This window comes from Hyaena hyaena, unplaced genomic scaffold, assembly GCF_003009895.1.
Source record: "Hyaena hyaena isolate Hyena2069 unplaced genomic scaffold, ASM300989v1 scaffold_50, whole genome shotgun sequence".
Classification (NCBI taxonomy): domain Eukaryota; kingdom Metazoa; phylum Chordata; class Mammalia; order Carnivora; family Hyaenidae; genus Hyaena; species Hyaena hyaena.
In genome coordinates this window covers 441,131-463,029 of record NW_024080682.1, presented here as the reverse complement: position 1 = coordinate 463,029, position 21,899 = coordinate 441,131, and the positions used below count along the sequence as shown (strand labels likewise).

The following is a 21,899-nucleotide window of genomic DNA, read 5'->3' as shown; positions in this document are numbered from 1 at the left end:
ACCCGACGCTGCCCGTCGCGAGTGGGCTCTCCTGCCAATAAGCGAGGTTGGAGGTACAGATACGTTGGCTTTGACTTTAGAATACTTCGTTCTTAGCACCCTACGTGCTGGCTTACAGACCATGAAGCGGGGGTGGTGGGCAGATGGTCCGATATAGGCACGAGCAGACAGGGTAGGTTCGAAATAAAATTCTTCTGTGGGAGCCTTTACCCAACAGGTGAAATACAGTCAGAGTGGAACAAGTTAGAGCATGTGGACACTTAAAGCAGCAGAATACTGTGTTAGACAGAAAAGTGCTTGCCCGCAATGGGCCTGTTCAGGGATTCAGTAAGAGAAGCACAGAGTTTTCCTTTGGTTAAAGAAAGGAGCCAGCTCTATTCACATAGTGATGGCTTCTTCCCTGGTACTGATCACAAAGTAAAGGATCGCCCCACTGGTCTGGGGGCCTTCCGTTCCTGACCCCTCTGCTCTCCGCTGTCCACTTAGTACAGGAAGGAAAGGTATTTTGAAAGGCATTTCTTCAGGTCTGATCCTTGCGCGGGCTTTTTGGCTAGGTGGAGTAGATATTAATCACTTTCTCTCACAGATGGAGTTAGGTCAGAAGGGCCAAGGTTACATGGCTCAGTGAGGGGTCAGAACAGGAACTTAGCTCCAGGTCTTATTACTCCAGCCAATTTGTTTTTTCCCCATTTATCATTTGGCCTAAGTTCCACCATCTACAAAAGGGCAGGGAAGAGGAATGAGCTGCTTCAGTTGCCACGGTGTAAGTGGCTTTCATCCTCGTTTAGCTAGTGAATGTCAAGGACTATGCGGAAGACCCACTTCGTGACCCCAGCTTAGCATGGCAAGGGAACAGGCGGAGGATATAAGCAGATTACAAAATACAATGTCCAACAAACACAAAGCGCACCAGGGCAATACAAAGTCCCTGGGGTTTCACTTGCCTCATTTCAGAGTTGGTGGCCAACTGGGATTTGTTGGCAACAAGCGTTAAGCCTGTACTCTCTGTGCCAGTTTGAGCTGAGAATTTCACTTTACTAAGTATAATTCTGGGCAGTAACCTCTTGGCTTGAGCTGAGTGACTTACATCTTCAAGATCAGAGGGTCTTTAACCTTGAGTCCTTGACAGTGCATGATCCATTCTGTCCCACGAGACAGTGACAGGTTTATTAAAGTGGCCTTTTTTTTGGGGGGGGGGTACTGGTTGGAAGGAGATGTTTCAATATATACACTTCTGAGCTTTTGGAATTTTGTACTATGTAATTTTATTACCTATGTAAAAAAATTGAGTGCAATTCCTTTTAAAAATGTCTCTTCCTTCATGCTTTATTTGATGGTGTTGTTACTGCTTGTTCAGCTTTAATTTCAGTGATTGTAACCCAAAGTTCCCTCAATAATTTACCAAGTCAATGAGCCTCTATTGTGTATCCAGTACCATACAGCCATCAAACCAAGTACTGACTTCTCATTTTTAAAGTAAAGACAGTTTTCAAACCCAGTCTTCCATATTGGTACCATGAAGTGCTTGGTCAGTTTAACAAAGGGTTCTGAAGAATGTCTTTAGAAGGATGTACGAAGATGATCTTAGTCCCCCAGTAGTGAGGTAGGGTTCGCCGACCTAAGGTGAGGCGCCTCTCCTTTCTCCATGGCGACATCTTCCCACTAGACTTGTCTCTCAGAGGCTTCGTGAGTTTCATGTAGAGCCAAAGATAGAACAGGACTGTGTAGAAACCACACTCTTCTCCCCTTACCTCTCTTGACCAGTTGTCAATCAAGCGTAACCAAAGAAAGCTCCCTTCTTGGGTCCCCCCACTTTTCTGTCCCACTCTGGTGACCGTGTCTTTCAGGGTGCTGTTTTTTAATACATCAGTCTGGCATCAGTGGTGCTCACTAGGCCACCACAACACTCCTGATGTGAACAGACGTCACTGAGATCCCGAGTTTCCTCCTCGCCTGCTCTGCCTTGGCTCAGAAGCGCTTACCTGAGCCCAGGAACTTCCCTTATCTAGACTGCATCTTCCTAAACTGGCCTGGCCTTGCTATTAATTTTAACTACCTGGGCTCTCCCTGACCCCCCTACCCCCGAATAACAGTTTACCAGTGACCAGGTGACCCCCATTTTAGCTAGCTAGGCTTGCTCTGTATCCTGAAGTTCAGGTCACTCTTCTTTCGACTTGCCTGTCTTAAGTCTTTTTTGCCCATTGACCTGAGGCTCCTGTCAAGCAAAAATGCCCATGACTTTTGCCTCTAGATTGACAACTACACCGCGGGGAATTGGGGGTGGGGGTGCAAAAGACGCTACCATTTCTCTGTCTGAGGATGGGGGAGATGAACAGAGTCATCTGCAATTAGCGAATAATTAGCGCTGCTGACCCTTGGGGCTCATCAGCGCGCCTGGGGCCAGCCCCCAGCAATCAGCTAGGGCAGGTCGAGAGTGTCAGGCCCAGGAATGAATAGGGCTCATCAGCGGTGCTGGAGCCAGGGAGCCAATCAGGGAAATTAATAGCAGGAGAGAGGGAGAGAGAGAGTGGGAGGGAGACAGAGATAGACGGACAGAGAGACAAGAGATACAGATAGAGGTGAGAAATGAGGAAAAAAAAAAAAAACAGAATAAGACAACTGGGATAGGGAGTGAGAAATAGGAATAATCAGATAGGAATAGGGGTAGAAAGGAAGGCAGGAAAGGGAAGAGTGGGAGGAAGGAAAAGCACTAAGGGAAGGGGGAGAGGTGAGAGGAATGGTAAGTACTTGGCATAGTGTGGGCACTCGAGGAAATTACCCACAGAGGCTACAGTGAGGAACCAAGGTAGTCCGCGACCGAGGTGGGAGTGAGGAAGAAGTGGAAGAGCCATTGTCGAGAGAAAAGAGACCCGTGGGGAGAGGGATGGGGTTGGGAAGAAACCACCGAGGGGGAAAAGGGCCCCAGCACAGGGGTCCCGAGCTGCGGCGCCCGGCGGCAGAGCGCGCCCCCTGCCGTCCCCGCCTCGCCGCCCGAAGGGGCGCCGAGGTCCGGTCCGGCCCGCGTCGCAGGGCCTTGCTCTTGGGGCGGGCGGGCAGGCACTCCGGGGACTGGCGCAGGGTCCAACGGCGGGCGGCGGCCCGGGCCTGGGGGCTTTGTGGTCCCGGCCCCGCCGCCCTCCCGGTGCACCCTCCTAGCCCCGCGTCCCGCACCGAGTCCACGCCCGGGCCGGGCCGGCTGCGTCGGGGGGCGGGTTGGGTGGAGGGAGGGGCACCGGCCCAGCAGCTGCCGCCGCCTTCTCGTCGGCCGCAAACTTTCACAAAGCGGCGTGTCCGGCCTCATCAATCTCCATTAATAATAGTTGGTTGGGCCGCGGGGGGCGGGCGGGGTCCCGGGCCGGCCGGCCCGCTGGGAACGGGCTCTGCGGAGGGAGCGGAGCCGGGCGCGGCAGCGGCGGGCGGAGGGAGGAAGTGAAGCGTAATTTGAGGAAGATGGATGAGTCCGGAGGGCGACACCCCCAGCCCGCCCGCTCGCCCGCCCCCTCCCTCCTTATGAGAGAGAGGGAGCGCGGCGCCGGAGCCACACTGCGCCGAGCCCGCGCCCCGCCGCCACCTCGGCCCGGGAGCCTGGGAGCGAGCCCTGCGTGTCCGCGCGGGGCGCCCGAGCCGCGGGGCGCACGGCGGCGCCCGGAGGGGAGCGCCCCGGGGCGGCCGTAGCTCCGGGCACGATGCAGAGAGCCGGAGGCGGGGGTGCCCCCGGGGGCAGCGGCGGGGGCCCGGGCACTGCCTTCTCCATTGACTCCTTGATCGGGCCGCCGCCGCCTCGCTCCGGCCACTTGCTCTACACCGGCTATCCCATGTTCATGCCCTACCGGCCGCTAGTGCTGCCGCAGGCGCTGGCCCCTGCGCCGCTGCCTGCCGGCCTCCCGCCTCTCGCCCCGCTAGCCTCCTTTGCCGGCCGCCTTACCAACACGTTCTGCGCGGGACTGGGCCAGGCCGTGCCCTCGATGGTGGCGCTGACCACCGCTCTGCCCAGCTTCGCGGAGCCGCCCGACGCCTTCTACGGGCCCCAGGAGCTCGCCGCCGCCGCCACTGCCGCCCGAAACAACCCCGAGCCCGGTGGCCGACGCCCGGAGGGTGGGCTGGAAGCCGAGGAGCTGATGCCCGGCCGGGAGAAAGTGGCAGAGCCCCCACTGCCCCCGCCTCCGCACTTCTCAGAGACTTTCCCAAGTCTGCCGGGTAAGTGCTGGGGCCGACCAGGGCGCCGGGTGGGAGGCTCGTTCACTTGGAAATCCCAGACAGCAGCCCGCTCAGAATCTCGGCACCTGCCTGGGCCCTGGACTCCCAGGCCCCCGGCCGCTGGGTTCCTGGGTTCCGCAGAGCCACCTCCAGTTGTGTTCCAAACACGGCACCGCTAGAGCCCAGAGCTGCTGCGCTGCTGTCTCCCAGAGCGCCTGAAGCCTCAGCAGGACTTCCCAGTACTCCTTTCCCACTTAGCGCCTTTTCTCCCAGCACCCCATCCCTCAAGCCTTGGCCCCCATGTCTCTTTTTAAGAATCCCTTCATTTCCCTCGTCTACAGAGAATAGAAGAGCTGCAGCTGTGGGACTTCTGGGGACACTAGCAAGACCCCAGGGCGAGGGCACACTGGGGCAGCTGTCCATTCAGTCAGGGGAAGGCAGTTCTGCGTTGACCCCAGATGGGCTCTGTGATGCAGGGGCAAAGGGAGGGTCTTAAAGCAGTGATGCTGTCTTAGCCTTAGTCATTGAGGTCATTTCTGAATTGGCAGATTTAGAGATCAGCCTTGAAGAACTGAGTAAGGGGCCCAGCACCTGCTGGACCAGGACTGACTGGGGGGTCAGCAGGGAGGCTACAGGCTGGGCTGGGTTGGGTGTGACACAGACGCCTGGAATCAAGAATCTAGCTAAGATTCTGGAACCAGTGAGATTCGGCTGAGAGATAATTCAGGAACCCTGGGTCTGCCATGGGACAACGCCCTCTCATTAGAGGCAGGGTGTATTACACTGAACCCTGTTCAGAATCAAAGTACTCAGAGCCCTCCTGACCTCCCTAGTCAGTCCTTAACCCCTAGAAGCCAGAAAAGCTTTCCCCTCTCCAGGGGCAAATCCAGGTGTGATGAGATACAAAGCTTATATGATTTAGTGGTCTCTATTTAAGAAAAAGAGGGGCTGCATGCAAGTGTGGGGTTCCTGAAGCTTAAACTTCTTTAGCACGAGGATGAATTCGCCTATGCTTAACCATTCGTCACATCGGCTTAGCGGGAGAACGTGACCTCAGGAGGCCTGGAGGCTGACTCTAGCAGAGGCAAGAAGGAGGTCCAAGAGTCCTTTTGTCCTTTGCCAGGAGAAGACAATTCCCGGTGATGGGTTTCTAGGCTCTTCCTTGAAATTGTCCAAAGGTCTCCTCATTCTTCCAGACTCCAAGCGCTGCTACAGGGCCCATCTTCCTGTTCTTTTCCCCTTTAGCCCTGGGCATTTTGGCTTTGGGGATTCGGTTATTGTTTTTGTACCTGGGTGGGCCACGGGGGTCCAGTGGCTGAAGTCTGAGCAGCTTCTTCTAAGGAGCATCAAAAGGAAATGACAGAGCAGCACTTGGAAGGTGGGAAGAAATGTGCACAAGATTAAAGGGCCCGGAGGGGAGGGAGAAAGCAGCTGGCGCGATGATGGGAAGGAGAATGAATCGGTAGCATTTTTGGAATAGGATGGTCCTAAGGTAGAGAAGAGCAAGGCAGGCTGTCAGAGGGATGGCTTCGGGGGCAGGAGGAGCTGGAGGAACCAGCAGATACCCGAGGAGGAGATGAGCTGGGGGAGGAGAGAGGGAGACCCCTGGGGAAGGGGAGCTGAGGGAGGAACACGCCCAAACCATGGCAGAACTTGTCCTACTCTTTCACATCCCCTTGGTTATTTTCACCCACTTATGGAATGGACGCTCTTTTCTGAAGCAGATAGAATATTCGCTGTAAAACCAGACAGTGAGTAAGAGGAGTAAGCAGAGGAAAAGAACAGAAAAGAAATATTGAGGAAAGAGGAATCGAGGAAAGGAAGGGCCAACAAATATGCTGTATTCCCAGATTATCCCGAGAGAGAAGATGAGACAGAAGAGGTCTGTCTATTGGAAGAGAGAGTTATAAGGGGTTTCTAGCCTGGGCTGTAGGAAGAGCGAACAACCTCTCTGGACCAGAGTGGGGGGTGTGTGTGTGTGTGTGTGTGTGTGTGTGTGTGTGTCAGTCAGACAGACAGACGGACAGACACCTTACAGAGGAAGAGTCCTGAGAGGTGCTAGAGTGAAGGTGATCAGCCGTGCTGGGAAGGGATACACATAAAGGCCTTACAGTGGGGCTTGTGGGGCAGAGCAGGAAGGAGAGATTTCTGAGGATAGTGACTGGGAGATCTTTATCTGGAACCGCCGCCTGCTGTCACTCTCAGCGGACCCCTTGGACTCTTACCGCACCACTCTCGTCCACCTGCCCAGTCCTCATTTTTCTCCTTAAGTAGTTAAGAAAAGGAGGTCCCAGAAATGTTAGACATGAAATCAGCATGGGGAGCAATGACACATGGCCCGTACTGAAAATGGTGGGAAAACGGATATTTGGGAAGTTGTATTAGAATATTTAGTGTGAAATAAGAGAGGCTTTGCTTGAATAATGGGATTGAATCTCAACGTTAGAAGAGTTTGGAGAAAGACTGCTGTCTTTAAAAATGACAGAGGAGGAATTGCTGTCCTAGTGTGAATGGGTGACATTGGTCTGAAATTATTGATTTACATTTGTTTAGCATTTTACAGTCAGTAGCCCTATTAAATGAAATTATAGTGAAGATAGGCGGAGAATGAGTATAGTTCTTTTGGTTAGGAATTACTTTTTTTTTTTTTTAATTTTGCTTCAAGAGAGACATCATCTTACTACAATTGATGGTGAAGAAAACAGAACTTTATTATGATTTGAGTACAAGGGTAGAAGCTCTCTTACAGGCAAAGCAAAACAAAACAAAACAAAACGGTGTGCAGAAATAATGGGTAGAAAAGGTACTGAGAATGGTAGATTGAAAATAATTCTGGGGGGCACCTGGGTGGCTTAGTCGGTTAAGCGTCCGACTTTTGCTCAGGTCATGATCTCACGGTTCGTGGGTTCGAGCCCCGCGTCGGGCTCTGTGCTGACTGCCAGCTCAGAGCCTGGAGCCTGTTTCAGTCTGTGACTCCCTCTCTCTCTGACCCTCCCCTGCTCACGATGTTTCTCTCTCTCTCTCTCTCTCTCTCTCTCTCCTAGAAATAAAAAAAAAAAAACATTAAAAAAAAAAAAAGAAAATAATTCTGGATTTAGAGTGTGGGGAACAGTGAGGATAACTGGAGAAGGTGTCTTGGTAGAAGTGTGAAAAGAGGAGAAAATTTGGCTTCCTAGAGAAGATTTAAAAGTATGAGTCCTCAGAAGAGCCCAGATAGTGTTGTCTAGCAAGGCATTTATATAATTAAAAAAATTATTAGCCATATTGAAAAGGTAGAAATAAACATATGAAATTAATTATAATATATTTCATTAAACCCCGTGTGCCCAATAGTATTAGCATTAATCAATATAAAAATATTTAATGAGATACTTTATATCTTCTTTCCATATTGTCTTCGACCTCCAGTGTGTATTTTATACTTCCAGCACATCTCCGTTGGATTAGCCAGGTTTCCAGTGGTCAGTAGCCTCACGTGGGCAGTAGTGACTTGTATTCAACATAACTGATCGAAAGAGTCGTAAGAACAAAGTCATGTGAGAGTGACGGGGAAAGGAACTTTGACCTGGGGTGGGTGGTGAAGTTCTCTGTGTATTAGGAATAATGCAGAAAAGAGAGTAGTAAACCCTAGACGACCAAACTCTAAAAGGAGCAAGAGAGAGAGAGTTCGGCCTTGAGTGGGTTGGACAGCAGTGACCCTGCTGTATGTGAAGCTGCCTGTGAGCTCTAACTGACAGTAGGTCCCAGCTGACTTGAAGATGTGGTGCAGATACGCATTACAGAGGCAACGGGTGAAGGGGATGCTGGGTGCCCCGGGGACGATGGGAAGAGCTGTCCGTTTGGAGAAATACAGAAGAAAACTTTAAATCGGGGGATGCTTAGAGCACGGTTCAGGGGGAAAGGCATTAGATTGCTTGAAAACAAAGACTTAAGAAGTGAGGGATGGCCCAGTCCATATATCATTGGTGGATGGATGATAAAAAATCTAGTGAGAGATGGGCTTGAAAGATAGTGCCCGTATTGAGCATGGTGACCAGAAGAAAACATTTGAAAAGAAAACATTGAAATGATACAGGAAAAAGAATATCTGGGACCAACTGGGAGATGGCAGTGTAGTGAACATTATTTTACAAAACTAAATTTAAAAACTTGTTAATTTCTGAATAGAGATTGGCAATAATGATAGAAATCATGCAAGGAGACTAGGAAACTTCCTAGAAGCCTGATGTTTGAGGGCTGATGGCTATAAGCGAAGCCCCAGATGTAGCTGGTGAACGTTCTAGATGACCATCAATTAATTTTTGAATAGGTACCCATTCGGACTGTCAAGACATATTTACTCATGAGAGAAAAACGGGAAATGACAGCGTGATGTGGAATTAGAGACTTCTGTTAGAATTAGGAGGGAAGTTTTCTTGGACGCAGTGGAGACACAGGTCTTCCTAGACATGTTGAGGGAGAGCACACGGTGAGAGCGTTTGCTCCGCTGACATTTATAGGAAGGCAAATGTTGCATTAACTTAATGTGACTGAAGGGACATTTATTTAGGAGTCGTGACACATGTCCTCAGGTCTCGGCTTCATCACTTATTAGCTGTGCAGCCTTGGTAAATTGCTTCCTTCAATACAGGGGACGTTTACTGTGTGTCTGTTACGGGCTTAGTATTTTCAGGACACTAGGAGAGAGTCCAGTCTTCTAACTCCTCTAGGCTTAAGTTTCCTCATCTGAAACATAAAAGTTTCGATTCAGATTATTTTTAATGTTTCTGTCAGTTCCATAAAATGTTGTTCTTCTAGTTTCAGTGGATTTCATGGGCCTCTTGTAAAGAGATCTGTTAATTATTGGTAGGGGGAAAATTACATCTTTATTTTGCTTTATACCTAACTAAAATTTGGCATTTTCTTTAATTATGAGCGTAGGCCAGTAACCATAGTCGTTTCAGCAGTGAGATTTTTGTCACCAATAGAAATTACAGATATTTTCTTACAAATTTATATAGGCTTTGGAGGCATCTTGTTTAACGAATTAATAAACATATGTGATTATAACACAAAGTCATTTTTAAATACCTGAAAAATGCATTTTTATATAGTTGGCTTCTCATGTAATCCTGTGTGTTTTATGTTATACACATAAAAAGCATCATTCTGAGAAGGGGTTCATAGGTTGTATGAGACTGCCTAGGAGTTCATGGCACAAAAAGGGTTAAGAATCCCTAGTTGAGAGACAGAGATCTCAGATGTGACAAGAAGAAAATTTTATCCGGAGGATTAGAATGGGCCATTGAGGTGCCTTATACACTTGGGGGGGGGTGGCGGGGGCTGGACAGAGAAGGACCTCTGCAGTGGCATATGGGAATATGGAGATACATATTTAGATGATTAGGAGGATAATTCTTATACTCAGAATGATGGGCATGAATAGTCTATACTGGAAATAATGGGAGCAAGGAAGTGACTGGAATAATGAGGGGGAAATCTATTAATTGGAAAGGAGGAACATGATATGATGAACCAGGTGCTTTGCATTGAGAGTAATGTCACCATGGGAAGCCATAGGCAAGAATTTTGCCTTGAAAGTAATGGGGAGGGGCACCTGGGTCGGTTAAGCGTCTGACTTAGGCTCAGGTCATGATCTCGTGATTTGGGAGTTTGAGCCCCGCGTCAGGCTCCATGCTGACCACTCAAAGCCTGGAGTGTGTTTCAGATTCTGTCTCCCTCTGACTCTGCCCCTCCCCTACTCACACTCTGCCTCTCTCTCTTTCTTAAAAATAAATAAATATTTAAAAATTTTTTAAGAGAAAGAAAGTAATGGGGAAAGAAGGATCTTTGCCTTGAAGCTGGAAATTAGGAAGGAGAAATGAGAGCATAATGGATGCGCAAAAAGAGAAACTTAAGTAGGCATGATGGCAGGGTTTGGTGGGAGAGGATTTTTATCTACAGGGAATAGGAAATGCCCCGTGCTGGGGTAGGAGAGAAGAGACCCCGAACCAATGGGAAGGACGGAGCTCTCTCTGCAGGTGCTGGTGCTCATGGCTACAGGGGTAGTGGTGACGAGGAAGGAGGTCTGGACTGGGAGTGATGGAGAAAAGGCTGGGGTTTTCACTGGAAATACGGTCATGCTGGGGAGAGCTGGCAGAGTAACACGGGAGAAACGCTGATGTGCTCATTGGGAGATGGAGTTTAGGGAGAAGAGAGGCTTGAATTTGGTGCGATAGAACAGCAGCTCACACACGCTGAACTGAGTTGCAGCGGGAAGAGTCAACGCATTACTACACGTCATTGTGAAGCCACGTCTTCATTCCCTTCCCGTAGTGGGAAGGAAAGGAATAACCTTCAAGTGATGAAATGAAAAATCTGTATTAGAAGCGAGGGGGCTGCAGGGACTCGGAGTAGGGTTAGGGGGGGAAATGAGGATATGGGAGAGCAACAGCAACAAAAATGCTCCTGAGCTGGGGGTTAGGGGAGGTGGCTTTCTCTACTGGATTAGGGCGGAAATGGTATTGCAGTGGAAGTCCGCACTGGGAGCAACGGGAAGAGAAGAATAGTGCAGAAGTGTGCCAGGGGGAGGAAGACGAAATTATCCCGGGAGTGAGAGTGAGAAGCACCTTGTGCTGAGGTGGATGATCGCCGTTCGACACATTATGCGTAGATACTAGAGATATGTGACTGGGCCGATGCTGGCAAAATCACACCTCTCTGTGTCTTAACTTCCTCATCAGTACAATCAGGGGTTTGATTTAGATGATCTCTAAGGTCACTTCCAGCTCTACAATTTTGTTTTGTCTCTAGGGATACCTTTATTGATTAATTGTTTCCCTTGAGGGAAAAAAGGCATCCTGAGCAAAGGAGATGGGGGAAACTCTACACTTCTCGGTGCTGAACTGTGGCACCTGAAGAGGAGGCAGGCTGGCATATGTACGTCTTGCGGTGAAGGCAGGGCTGGGCTTGAGGACAGAAGAGGTTTCGCCATCTGGGATTGGGGAGCTGTTATCAGACCTGTGGCTGCGTACGGTTGTCGTATTATATGAGGGAGAGACATTTAATGAAGGTGAGTGATCTTATCAAGGCCAAAAACATTTGGGATTGGGGCACCTGGGTGGCTGAGTCAGTTTAGTGTCTAACTCTTGATTTCGGCTCAGATCTCATGATTGTGAGACTGAGCATTTGGCTCTGTGCTGGGTGTGGAGCCGGCTTAAGATTCTCTCTCTTCCTCTGTCCCTTCCCTGCTCTTGTTCTTGTTCTCTCTCTCTCTCTCTCCCTCTCCCTCCACCTCCCCCCAGTCTCCCTGTCACACCCCCATCCCTCCCTCCCTCCCTAAATAAATATATGACAAAAAACTTTTAAAAGCTTGGGGATCAGTTGTGTCCGACTTCACCTGGTGAGGAAGGAAGGGGTGCCCATCAGAGAGGGAGAAATAGAAAAGCTGTGTTGTGGAATCAGTGCCTGGCCTTCTCTCTAATGTCTTCACCTGGTACCATGTGTGTGCTAGGGTGGCGTTGGAGTCCAGCGTTCACAAAGGGATGGTGATGCACGGAGGATCGAGCATGGGCTTTGGATACAGATCTTGGTGCCCCCCTTTCTTTGTGAGGCAAATATTAACAGCAGAATGCTCAGTCCCCAGTTTCCTCACCAGCAAAACCAGGCGACAATACTTCCCTCACAGAGGTAAGGGTTAAATGAGGTGATACTTGCTCAGCACCCTAAAGTAGTAGGCGTGTAAGACATTGCTCGTATTGTCCGCATGCTGGACGTGGATGCGGAGCTTACCCGGGCATGAAGTTGGGGGAGACTTCTTTACTAAGACTTGTATAGGGTAGGTGACACTCTCTGCACTGATGGGAGAAATGAGCCTGGGAGTCATGATAGAAATAGCACCGTGTTCTGAGCAGTGTTTACACGGGGAGCGCTGGGAGAGAACCAGAGTATGCAGCCGATGAGGGTAGATTGTACATTTTTTCTTTGGCTCTTTCTCCGTCCTTTGATTTCTGTTTCACATTTCGACATTCTCTGTAGAACCCAAGACTACCCAGAACCCTTTTTCTGTGTTCCACCCAGGCCTGTTCTTCTCTTCATGTTGTATATGTATTAAAGAAAAAACCCACCTCTCCTTTCTTCACCAGAATTGCTACTCCCTCATATGTCTGACCTCGCTTGACATTAAGAGCAAAGCTATTGGAATAAAATAATTCACACTCAGATGGATTAAGGAGATTTTTAAAAGTCCAAATGAATTTCACAGTGGTGGAATATTAGGTGGTGTTACTATGAATAATTTCGGGTAATGTGAAGCACTGTTTTGGATGGGATGGCGGTGGAGTGAGGTGAAGAGACTTAGTTTCCCCGGAGTCATGCAGTTATTGTCACTTCCGCTTACAGCACTGGGTGCGGTCAAAGCTCTTTGGGTTGCAAGTGACGGTAGCTCAACTCTAAGCTAAAATGGGCGTTTATGGATTCACATGATTCTAAGTATAGGAGTTGAGTGGATCCAAAAACGCAAACACTATTTGTTAGATCTTTCTTTCCTTTCACTTGGCTGAAGGAAAGAGGCTTTGCCTCATCCTCTCTTTGAGAGAGGTAGGAAAGGGCACAAGTATAAGCAGCGCTACATTTTTATAATCCTAATTTGAGACCCTGGTGGATTCCAGCACACACAAAAGTCTAGAGTGAGTGATTCACTGGAGTCCAGCCTCCCGGGAGATAGGAGAGATGGGACCTTAGGATTGGTCAGTCCAGGCCACGTACTGCATGGCCGCGAAGGTGGGGAAATGCAGTTGACAGGCTGCCATACTGGGTAGGTGATGAGAGGCAGTGCCCAGAGGGAGCCGGTGTTGTTCGGGAACACGGGGAGGGAGGGATGCTGAGCAGACAAAAACAAATCCCAAACAGATGTCTACCTCAACCCAAAAGAAAGAATCTACCTTGACTCCCTCTCCCTGGCTCAATAAGTACTCCTAAGAGTGAGGGAAGAGACAGGGAGAGTGGAACGCTTTAGAGAGCTCTGTAATGAGCAAGGTGGAGAGAGATGGGGATGATAGAAAATGTCTGGTCCTCAGCGAGGCTGCATCCTGTACAAGAAAGAGCTGTACCTGATGGAGATGATGGAGATATTTGTAAACTAGAAGCTAGAAAAAGAAATGGATAGTAAAACAAAGCCGGTTCCATAATTTGGTGATATTACTTTTTAAATGAAAAAATACAGGGGCACCTCGGTGGCTCAGTCAGTTAAGCATCTGACTTTGGCTCATGATCTCAGCTTGTGGGTTTGAGCCCCTCCCCTGCTCTTGCTCTCTCTCTCTCTCAAAAATAAACATTTAAAAAATTTTAAAGAAATACATTTCTAAATAAAAGGAATACTGACTGGTAAGATTACTTCATACAAACAATAAGACCAGAAAAAATTAGATCTGGGGCGCCTGGGTGGCTCTGTCTGTTAAGTGTCCGACTTCACCTCAGGTCATGATCTCATGGTTTGTGCGTTTGAGCCCCGCATCGGGCTCTGTGCTGACAGCTCAGATCCTGGAGCCTGCTTCGGATTCTGTGTCTCCTTCTCTCTCTGACCCTCCCCTGCTCATGCTGCCTCTCTCTCTCTCTCTCTTTCTCTCTCTTTCTCTCTCTCTCTCTCTCTCTCAGAAATAAATAAAACATTAAAAAAATTTTTAAACAGAAAGATCTGGGAGGAATTTTGTCTTGGGGAATGATGGGAGAAATAGCCTATTAAGAACAAAGGTGAGGGGCGCCTGGGTGGCTTAGTCGGTTAAGCGTCCGACTTTCGCTTAGGTCATGATCTCGCGGTTCGTGGGTTCGAGCCCCGCGTCGGGCTCTGTGCTGACTGCCAGCTCAGAGCCTGGAGCCTGTTTCAGTCTGTGACTCCCTCTCTCTCTCTGACCCTCCCCTGCTCACGCTGTCTCTCTCTCTCTCTCTCCTAGAAATAAATAAAAAACATTTAAAAAAAAAAAAAAAAAAAAAAAAAAAAAAAAAAAAAAAAAAAAAAAAAAAAAGAACAAAGGTGAAATTTGGTAAGTGAGCCCTCTCTGAGCGTGGTAAGGGAAGGTATTAATGATGAGGCTGGAGCTCTGGAGTGATGAGTGAAAAGGATGAGATCTAACTAAAACCAGGTTTGGTAGGAAGATTATTTATATGATGAGGCATCTGGGCATTTACTTCAAGTGGGAAGGGGAAAGAAGATATTTTTTTTCCTGGAAAGGTTAGAAGGTCCATTGGTTGGACATTTAGGAGACCAAGGTTCTAGACATTAATCTCCCTCTAGCTGTGTGATTTAGGAAAATCACTTAATCTTTCTGAAACTCCGTTTTTTCACCTGAAATAAGGTGACCCACCTTCCATTAGTGCTACTAATAGGTCTACTTTATTTCGTTGAGTTGCTTAAAGGTAAATGATAAGTGTGGAAATGTTTTTGGAGCATTAAAGTTTACAAGGGTGCCCTTGCCAATGCCAGTGTTGGTGTGCCATGAGGGGAACTCTGAGCTTGGAGCGGTGGGGAAATTGCCCTGAACTCGTCGTGAAGGTGGGAGGGGTCTCGATGGCAGCAGCTTAGAGAAAATTCTGTCAGTTTGGAGAAAGGAATGCTGGAAGGCTCATAGGAAAAGTGGAGAGAGAACGTGAGAAGGAATTTTCCTTAGTGCAAAAGTTCTAGGAAGGAGGAGTAGCATGAAATGAATGGGGACGAGTGAAAAACAAATCGAAAGTGAGCTAACTGCTGTAAATGATGAGAGAAAGTACCGTCTCCAAAAAGAACAGAGAAATAATTCTGTGCTAGGCATCATGATGAAGATTTGGAAACAAGAATGGTGGCAAACATACCTCTTTTTTGAGGGATGACCCGAGTTTCTTTCTACCTTTTGCCCTCACCCTAGTTGTTTTGTATTCAGGAAGCGGAGTAGTTTGGGGGAGCGTGAGGGTAGTTGTTTTGGAAGGAGAGGGAGGTCAGAACTGAGTATCCGGAGGGAGAGACTTCTCTTCAGTGAATAATAAAGGCTGTTGATTTTATAGAAGCGGAAACAGAACAGGACGGATGAGGGACAGCACAGGGGCTCTGTGAGTTCCCATAGCTGGGGGTCTAAGTGGCTTCCCACTCCTCGGGTGGTTTTCTGCACCACCACCCAGGCCCAGCCCACCGTTCTTCGTGCCCACGGCCGTGGACTCCCCCCTCTCGGTGCAAGTCTGGTGCTATTTCGTTTTCCCCCTGGAGGATACCTTCCATGGATTCTGTGGCCCTTCATTTCTTCCCCAGCCTGAGCAGACTCGTTCATAAGATGGGCTTTTCTGTATCGCTGGTGCTGCTGCTTCCCTTCCCCTTGGAAGCAGGCCCCGTGCAAGTGTGTCCCTGGAGCCCGAGCGCTGCTCTCTGGAGGGGGAGTATACTCCCGGCATGGACCTGACAGGTGATTGCAGCACGAACCTTGTGATTTCTGGTTCTTAGGATAATCACACCCACTGTGAGAATTCATAAGAACTCTACATGTTTCCTGATAACTGGTCTGCCCACAGTCACGGGTTAGACACCACACTTCTTTCTGATTCTAGACTTGGACGTAAGGAGTAAGCTGGAAACTCAACGCACTCTTACGTTACCAGTAGCATCACTTTCATACGCCAAGAACGGAACCTTTCTGTTTGGCCTATCTATGTACATAGGCAAATTGTTTCCAATTACTTTTGTTTTTCTGCTGCTGAAATTATTTTCCTCAGAATCATTATTTCCCATGTAAAATTTTCAATGAGGTCTTATTTTATGGATCAAGTTTTTTTGTTCCTATCAACCAGTTACAGCATCTGCAATTAGTAATTTACTTTCATGGACATTCTATCTACCAAGTCCAATTATTCTAAATCAAATATTGCAATTAGAAATTTAACCAAAAAAAATCTGCTTCTGTCAGTTTTTAGTCAAGAACACATTTTTTTCTATTTGCAGCTTGTTTTATTTTGTTTGATTATATTTACCATTAATATTCATTATGAATCAGATAAAATAAAATAGCTTGCATTTATTTTGTAGCTCATCCATAAGGAAAGAGTAAGCTGTTTCAGGCTTACTATATTGTTTTGTTTTTGAGAGAGTGTGCACGTACCCAGGAGTCGGGGAGGGGCAGAGAGCGAGCGAGAGACTCCTAAGCAGGCTCCAAGCTCTCGCTCAGTGCGGAGCCCCAGTCCCACAGCTCTGAGACCATGACCTGAGCAGAGATCAGGAGGTGGACGCCTAACCGACTGAGCCACCCAGGCGCCACACGTATATTGTTAAAGGCTGGTCTCCCTTTTTGCTCCATCCAATTCTTCTGAATATGTTTCCTTCGCTTTGGGCATTGATTCTTCAAGTGCTCCGTCTTAGGAGAGCAAAGAGTGGGTAGCAGGGGAAGACGTGTTGCTTTGCTCCAAACGCAGCAGTGTCTGGGGGGTAGAAAGGTAGGGGTGTGATTTTTAAGCTTTTTACTCTTTTTCCTCCAGAGTTTTCCCCCTATTTTCTATCCCTTTTCTCAACTCTCCAGCACTTTGGGTTTCTCCGACTTGTCATTTCATTCTCCTGCCACACCATCTACCCCACTTCTCTCTTGCCCAGTCCCCTTTCCGGCTTCTTCGACTTTTCCTGTTCTTTCCCACTTCTCAGTGGTATTCCCTGCCCTAGACCTTCTCCTTTGAGGGTGAAGCTGGACCTCCCCCTCCCAGTGGCTGTCTCTCATTGCCCTGCCCCCACCTGCTTCCAGGAGTTCCTTATCAGAGCCCTCAATGTCATGATTATAAAGGCTCAGACAGAAATCCTTGCCCCTGTCGCTCAGCAGCCCACCGGGATCAAGTAACCAAGAGAGGTGGTGAACCTGTGCCCCTCGTGCGGCTTTAAAAGCAGCCTGAGGGAGGCCTGCTTCTGTGGGCTTGACTTGATAGAATCTGTGTGAAGTCAGAGGGATGGATGATACAGATCTCCGGGGGGGCCCTGCCACATCAAGGAAGCTGGGAGCCTCGTCTCAGTCACCATCACTTAGATTTATGGGACGCCCCCTGGGTGCTTGGAGCTGTGCTAAATGATTTCCCCCTTCAGGCCCTGAAACCCAGTTTCTGCCTTTTTAGCAGCTGTTTAAAATATTGTAATATTGGGCTGTGTTTTTATAAGCTTTTATTTTTTTATCATTTACTGCAAACCATGTTTTAAAAATAGAAAGTTTGAGGATTTAGTAATGACGTATTTTCATTTCATTTTCATGTATTTCGTAACAATATGTATAGTGATGAGGGATTTCCCTTCATTTCTTTTAGCACAGGACCCTGTAGATTCCCACTCCCGGTGCATATGGGTTTCTCTCCAGCCAATGTGAGATCAGAGGGCATATTGAAAAGTGAGTGGAATAATATGGAGAGGATGTCTTCTGGGCACTGGATGGGGTGGTGTTGTGGGGAATATCTTAGGAGAGGCTTGGGGAAGGAAGAACAGAGGTAGAGATGGGAGTGGGAGAGAGAGGGAGGAAGGGAGAAGGGACTGGGACTAGGTTTTTATTTAGTCAACAAATATGTATGGAGTGCCTACTCTGCACATAATTTTCTAGATGCCAAAGGTACAGCAGTGAAAAAAATATATTAAAAATCCCTACCTTCATGAAGCTTATATTCTAATAGGAAAAGACAGCCAGTAAAATAAACAAAGTTGGTGACATGTGCTATGGGAACAAATAAAGCAGAAAAGCAAGAGAGGAATACTGGGAGTTTTTTTTATTTTTTAAAATAATTTAAAAAATTTTTTTAAATGTTTTATTTATTTCTAGGAGAGAGAGAGAGACAGCGTGAGCAGGGGAGGGTCAGAGAGAGAGGGAGTGACAGACTCTGAAACAGGCTCCAGGCTCTGAGCTGGCAGTCAGCACAGAGCCCAACGCGGGGCTCGAACCCATGAACCGCGAGATCATGACCTGAGCGAAAGTCGGATGCTTAACCCACTAAGCCACCCGGGTGCCCCGGGAGTTTTCATTTTAAGAAGATGATCAGGGAACGTCTCATTGGTAAAGTAAGGACCTGAGGGACACCGGAGATGAGCCGGGGCAAAAACCTAGGTGAGGAGCCTAGTGTTCCAAACGGAGGGAGAACCTGGGGGGGGGGGGGGGGGGGGGGGGGGGGGGGGCAGGGCAGAAGCAGGTTGGAGAAACCAGGGAAACCAGGTTGGAGAAAATGGTGATGAACTAGGCGGGAAGTGATTCTGACTTGGATTAGTTGGACGCAGAGGAGTGGGGAGAAGGGCAGGCTCTGGGACTGGGCATGGGTTGTGCGAGAGAGGAGTGAAGGTTGGATTTGAACAGCAAGGCGGATGGAGCCACCGTTAACCAGTCTGGGAGGGACGTGGGCACAGATGGCGAAGAGCCGGTTTGGGGGAGAGGCCAGGAGGGCCGTTTGGGACATGCGAAGTTTGAGTTCTGTGAAAATGGAAACGAGCGTGAGGAGGAGCCATTAGTGAAATGAAGGAGGAAACCCAGAGTGTGACTGTGGGCGGAGAGCAGAATGTATTTGGCGTGGAGGTACGGGCGACAGTGTGGGACGAGAGGGGAGCATGGTGGGGAGCAGTATCTCCAGACCTTCCGTGAAGCTGCTGCCGGGGCAGCGTAGACCAGCTGCTGAAGAGAGCGGAGCACACTTGCCCTGAACAGCAGCAGCAGGAGTACCGAGGCGGGGCGGGGGGGCGTCACGTGGGTTTTGAAGTCGGATAAGGAATGAAGCACCAAAGCAAGAGAAGGCAGGGGCTGGGGATAAAAGTGCCCTTGAGATGTGAAGCAGCTGGTTGGGATGGAGGTGGGTAACCTGGGTGTGTGTGTGTGTGTGTGTGTGTTGGGATGGAGGTGGGTAACCTGGTGTGTGTGTGTGTGTGTGTGTGTGTGTGTGTGTGTGGCAACTCTGGCCTCCAAGGAGAGTGGAAACATGGTTCTCAAGGAAGAGAAATGGGCGTAGATCGATTGCATCGGGGAAGGGAAAGGGCAGCCCTGGGGCCAGGACCCGGGAGAGTCACTGGGCTGGTCCTAGAGGCCCCGAGAAGTGGGGAGGTGCGCTGGAAGGCGTTCTAGCCGTTTAGCCGTGTGCACACACGCTTCGTCCTTAAAGCGCTTCACCGCTCCCTGAAGTTACTTCACTTTGGACCGGATTTCCCAGCTCAGGGAGATGAGTGTCCGCGTGACGCGTGGTGGTTATAGACAGGTGCGCTCCGGCACTTAGGAAACCCTGCCCCCTTCACACACTCAACCTGACGGTAAAAAGCTGACTGACTGTACAGTTTACAGATTATCCATTTACTCGTGTCCTCTTTCCTATTGGTTGGTTTTCTTTTGAGTTTTTCTTTCACGGCTTATTGGCCCTTTGGGCGGCAAACAAGGCAGTTTTACAGCTCAGCAACTGAAAATATCTGTAGTGCATTCTCTGCAGTTCTGACAAGACTGTCGGCGGCCAGGATTAAACCCAATGATGGAGTTAAGTATTAGAATTATGTATGGATTTAAAATGCCTTCTATGGCTGATTACAAATAATCAGTAATCTACTAAATGAGCCCAAATTTATTTTACATTTTCTCCTCTATGTTTCCCCTTGCTGTGCTTCTTCCTTCATCCCCTCCCATATCCCCTCCAGTTCCTCCAGCTGACATCAAGCTCAGGGGCCTCAGGATTCTGCACTTGAGCAGAAAGCAGCTGTTTGTGCAGCTCAGGCATCCTTGGTTGGGAAAGAGGGAAGGTGGGAAAGAGGTGATGTCATTTTAAAATTAAGGAGTAAGGGAAGGACGAAAAAGGGACTCGGAGGGCTGAGCAGCTGGAAGAAAAACATGGCCACAGAGAAGGTGGCACGTAGCCGAGGGCGCTCCCCGTTCTGGGCCGGAGGACCTGGCCAAGGAGAATTGGAAATAGGAGTAAGGAAACCTCTTGAAGCCTTTGATAATATTTCTTGGGCCCAGATGTGGGGTGGAGGATGGAGTCGTTGAGGATGGGGAACGAGATGACCCTTGGGTTTCCACCTGGAAATGAGGTGCTCAGATTCTAGATTAGGGAAGAGGGAAGGTAGGGAGGCAGAATAGAGTTCAACACTGGGGCAGGTGGGGATTCCTAGGAGGGGAACAAAGGCCCCTCTATCCTGCAGGGGTGCGGCCTTCTACGTTGCTTCGCCTGCCTGTGGTAGGCTCCTATACTATAGCTCCTGTACTATAGGAGGCTGCCTATAGTAGCCTCCTGCCTGAAAGGCTCCTAAGCCGGGCCCCACACTGCTTCATTCTGGGACCCGAGGCCGTGCAGTCTGGATTTGGAGGGGTGCTGAAGGGGTGAAAAGCGCTTGGTCTGGGTTTGGAGAGAGCTGGGAAGGTAGTGGGTAGGGAGGAAGAGGTTGGGGGAGGTAGAGTCGGCTCACTGTCCTGGGAATGACAGGCCTTTGAGACGCACTTACTGCCTCCTCCACTTTGCGGTAGTGAAGTCTGTGCCGGTTAATACCTTTCTTTCCATCTCTCTGTCTTCCCTGGACCTTCCCCCCCCCCCCCCCCCCCCCCCCCCCCCCCAACTCCAGTCACATCCTGGCTGTGCCGTCCTTGTCTCCACTCCTCCCCATCTCGTCCCTTCCACGTCTCGTTACCCCCTGCCGTCGTTCTGTCCGTGCCTGGCCCGGTCCCGGTCCCGTGTGCCTCCTCCCACCTGTCTGCTTCTCCTTGCCTTCTCCTCCCCCGCCCGTTGGTTCTCACTCCCCGCAGCGGAGGGGAAGGGGTTCAGCTCAGACGAGGAGAAGCCGGAGGCGCCAGCGGGAGACCCAGCAGGCAGCGAGCAGGAGGAAGAGGGCTCGGGCGGTGACAGCGAGGACGACGGTTTCCTGGACAGTTCTGCAGGGGGCCCCGGGGCTCTCCTGGGGCCTAAACCGAAGCTAAAGGGAAGCCTGGGGACTGGAGCCGAGGAGGGGGCCCCGGTGGCGGCTGGAGTCACGGCCCCCGGGGGCAAAAGCCGACGGCGCCGCACGGCATTTACCAGTGAGCAGCTTCTGGAATTGGAGAAGGAGTTTCATTGCAAGAAATACCTGAGCCTGACAGAGCGCTCCCAGATTGCCCACGCCCTCAAGCTCAGCGAGGTGCAGGTCAAGATCTGGTTTCAGAACCGGCGGGCCAAGTGGAAGCGCATCAAAGCTGGCAACGTGAGCAGCCGTTCTGGGGAGCCCGTGAGGAACCCCAAGATTGTCGTACCCATACCCGTGCACGTCAACAGGTTCGCGGTGCGGAGCCAGCACCAACAGATGGAGCAGGGGGCCCGGCCCTGAAGGGGCGCCCGGGGACGGTGGACGGCGGCAGATCGGAGACTGGGGTGGGGCTCTGTGGACCCGCGGGGCTGCCACTGTGATCCTGCCCTGGGACAGGGCTCCGCTGGCGACTAACTCAGCGCTAGGTACGCTCTCCTGGCAGCCTGAGACGTGGGCACTCGGCTCTGAGCCCACTGCAGAGATCCTCAGACTGGGGGCTTCAGGGTTAAAGGGGCCTCAGTTCTCATCACTGTGGCGCTGTGGGGACGGAGGTGGACTCCTGGGGAGGGGGGGAGGGGACTCTAACATGCCTAGGGCCTGAAAGGTTCCCAGCTAACGCCCTGGAACTCCTCACGGGGGTGGAAAGAATCCACGGCGATGCCTAGCCAAGCTGATCACAGCTCCTTATTTATTTTCTGTAAAGTTTGTATATACGGAGCTATGTGCCTCTGTCTGT

At 49.9% G+C, this 21,899-nt stretch overlaps 1 protein-coding gene across 1 annotated transcript; it reads left to right on the top strand.

Moving 5' to 3' along the window:
* Nucleotides 1-3,671: 3,671 nt before the first annotated feature.
* GBX1 (gastrulation brain homeobox 1) lies at nucleotides 3,672-21,653 on the top strand. The gene is made up of 2 exons (XM_039230792.1): nucleotides 3,672-4,197; nucleotides 20,910-21,653. Exons 1-2 carry the CDS (start codon nucleotides 3,687-3,689, stop codon nucleotides 21,461-21,463), a joined length of 1,065 nt encoding a protein of 354 aa, XP_039086723.1. The 5' UTR covers nucleotides 3,672-3,686; the 3' UTR covers nucleotides 21,464-21,653.
* Nucleotides 21,654-21,899: the final 246 nt, after the last annotated feature.